At 43.2% G+C, this 3,265-nt stretch overlaps 1 protein-coding gene across 1 annotated transcript; it reads left to right on the top strand.

Moving 5' to 3' along the window:
* Nucleotides 1-2,056: 2,056 nt before the first annotated feature.
* Nucleotides 2,057-3,025, top strand: LOC135886067 (olfactory receptor 5AP2-like). The gene has a single exon (XM_065413955.1). It carries the CDS (start codon nt 2,057-2,059, stop codon nt 3,023-3,025), a length of 969 nt encoding a protein of 322 aa, XP_065270027.1.
* Nucleotides 3,026-3,265: the final 240 nt, after the last annotated feature.

The raw sequence follows: 3,265 nt of genomic DNA on the forward strand, positions 1-3,265 counted from the left end.
AGTTCCCTGCCAACAGACTCACACACATGAGCTGGGTTACAAGATGCAGCTCGGGGTGGAATATGTCCCAGGGTTTGTTGGAGAGTCATTTAGGGGATAAGAGTGAGAGGGATCTGTGAAGTCTGTTCGGGGAGTTCCCTTTGTGCATGGGGCAGAGTCTTCTCATCTGTGCTGTTGGTCAGTGTTACTGCGTAGTCACAGGCACTAGCATGATGCAATCACATTCACATTCCTCTCTGGGGACACTTGTGAGTGTGACCTTCACCACCATCACAGCAAGTTTAGGGGTCAGAGTGGGCAAGGAACTCAACAGGAGCTCCCTGTGAGATGCTGGGACAGAAAGGGTTAATGGGATCCTGTGCTGTATAAACTGAGATTTGGTGAGTAGAAGTAGGAAGGCGATGTAACCCATATTAGGCATTTGAGACCAAACGGTATCCAGTCTTTTTCTGTGTCCACATTTTTAAAAGGACATTGAAAAACTGGAGAGGGCGCAGGAAAAATTCATAATAATATGGGGGTGGGGATGGAGAAAATGCCTTACAATGAGAGTGAGGGAACTGAAACGGCATTACTTATCAGAAAGAAGATTGAGAGGTGACTTGCTTACAGATGATGATCACTTTCATGGAAAGAAAATACCAGGGCTAAAGGGCTCTTTAATCCAACAGAAAAAGTCAAAACAAGAAGCAGAAAAAATCATTTGAGGAATAAGGCAGACATTATGAATTGAGAAGGTGGCTCACAATTGGAACAAAGTGCTGAGGGAAGTTGTGGATTGTCAACCTCCTGACATCTTCAAAATTAAGACTGGCAGCCATTCTGGAGGATTTGCTCTCATGCTCCATGGGTATGCTCTCCGTTCTTGAACCATTGTCCACTACCTCGAGCCCACCCCTTTCAAGTGACAAGCCTGTGCTTTCACTTCTCTTGGGTGAGATCCTGAGGTCCAACCATTCTTCTAATCCCCAGTTTACCACCTCTTTAGTTCCACTTGTGTTACCACAGCAGGTCTAACTTTAGTCTGGCTCTGCTATAGATTTTCCTCCCTGAGCGTGTGACTGAATGAGTTTGGACTGACACAGGATCAGCTTCTTCAGAACAAAGTAGTATTTCTTTGCTGAAGGGAACACAGCATTGAGGAAAATGGGTTGAAACAACAAAGACTCCTTGATGCCTCTTTTCCTACATAAACTAAATTCCTCTGTCCATAGCTCAGGCTATTCCAGATCCCATTTCTGAGTCTGAGGGATAGTTTTTATGCCTGTCCAACCTCTCTCTGTGCCGTATGTTGAATCCTTTACTTAGACAGTGTCTTTTGATCTCCCTCTTCCCAGCCTTAGTAAAACAAGTGCACAACTTTGCTGGCAAATGATATTATTATTGTACATGAGTGTTTGCTCAGAAACACCTTATCTAGGTTATTGTTTTGCCTTTTCTGTCTGCTTCCCCTAACAACCCATTTTAATCTTAACCACCTACTAAGCAGTCCATCATAAAATTAACACATAGAACTATGCAGAGCATTGATACAAAATAATGCAGATATTTTCAAGCTTGTTACATATGCTTAACTCAATGCAGAGGTAACTGGAGAAGTGCCATGGGTCATGATATCCAGGACCACAGCCTACATGATTACAGTATTCTCTTCTGGCTATATTTCTAAAATATATGTTTTAGTTCAAAAAGGAATAAATTCAAGGAAATGTTAAGGCCTAAAATACACTGTCCCGGCTGACCTTTCCATCTATGCACATATGAAAGAAAGAAGTTTGGGGCAGAAGAATGGTAAATAAACAGTGTAGCTGGCAAGTGGGGAATCTCTATTCCAAAACCTTGTGCAAAGTCGGGGGCGGCAGGGGGGAGGGGGAGAAGCAGTGTCTGGCTCTGTGACAGCTTATAAATCATGCTCTTCTTACGCACATTGAACTTTTCTAGAATCAAATGGCTGGGAATTTACTGTGTTTGATTGCACAGTAAACTTTTTCAATGCTCACGACTTTTTATCTGTCACTAGATAATCTCATGGGAAACAGAGGAAGAGGCAATCTACATGCATGTCATGGAGAAAGGAGAAGGGGAAAATGAAACATATATCACAGAATTCATCCTCCTGGGATTTGGGAATCATGCTGAACTGCAGCCCCTTCTCTTCCTGCTGTTTCTAGTGATCTATATTGTGACCATGGCTGGGAACATCCTCATCATTGCACTAGTTGTGACTGATCAGCACCTTCACACCCCCATGTACTTCTTTCTGGGGAACTTGTCCTGCTTGGAGACCAGCTTCACCTCCACCATCCTGCCCAGGGTTCTGGCCAGTCTCCTGACTGGGGACAGAAACATTTCTGTTACTGGCTGTATCACTCAATTTCATTTCCTTGGTCTTTTTGTGGGAGTTGAATGTTATCTCTTAGCACTTATGTCCTATGACCGGTACTTAGCAATATGCAAACCATTACACTACACACGTCTTATGAATGGCAGAATCTGCCAGCAGTTAGCAGCTGTGTCCTGGATGAGTGGATTTATGATAATTACCATAGTCACATGTTTAATGTCACAGTTACATTTCTGTGGCCCCAATGAAATTAACCATTTCCTTTGTGATTTTACCCCAGTGATTAAACTCTCCTGCAGTAACACCAGCCTGATCATACTGGTGACATTTATATTCTCTTCCATATGCACCCTGCCCCCGTTTCTATTAACCCTGGCATCCTACATTTGTATCATCTCCACCATCCTGGGAATCCCATCCACCACTGGGAAGAGAAAGGTATTTTCCACTTGCTCCTCTCACCTCATTGTGGTGACAGTCTACTTTGGGACCCTAATCATTGTCTATATGTTACCAGACACTGACACACTTAGAGACCTCAACAAAGTGTTCTCTCTCTTCTACACAGTCCTAACTCCCCTGGCCAATCCCCTCATCTACAGCCTGAGAAACAAAGAGGTCAAGGCAGCCCTGAGAAAAGTCATCAGGAAATGTATGGAGCTTATAGAAATTGAGAAGTAGTGATTGATATGGCAATGAAGGAATCCGGAAGAGCTAGAAAGAGAGTTAGCATTTAAGCTGTCCCTACCTCATGACAATGGGAGCTTTCTTGGGGAACATGAGGACATGCTAATTTTGGGGATGTCTACATTCCCGTTTTTGTAAGACTTGATGCTTGCTTCTCCCCTAGCTGGAATCTTAACTTTCCTGTTCTCTGCATTCAAGTGGAATTTAAGATTTTACTTTCATTATTTTGTTTGC

This window comes from Emys orbicularis, chromosome 12, assembly GCF_028017835.1.
Source record: "Emys orbicularis isolate rEmyOrb1 chromosome 12, rEmyOrb1.hap1, whole genome shotgun sequence".
Lineage (NCBI taxonomy): Eukaryota > Metazoa > Chordata > Testudines > Emydidae > Emys > Emys orbicularis.

Excerpts from the sequence above, each read along its gene's own strand:
- LOC135886067 (XM_065413955.1), top strand. The coding sequence starts at position 2,057 with ATGCATGTCATGGAGAAAGGAGAAGGGGAAAATGAAACATATATCACA.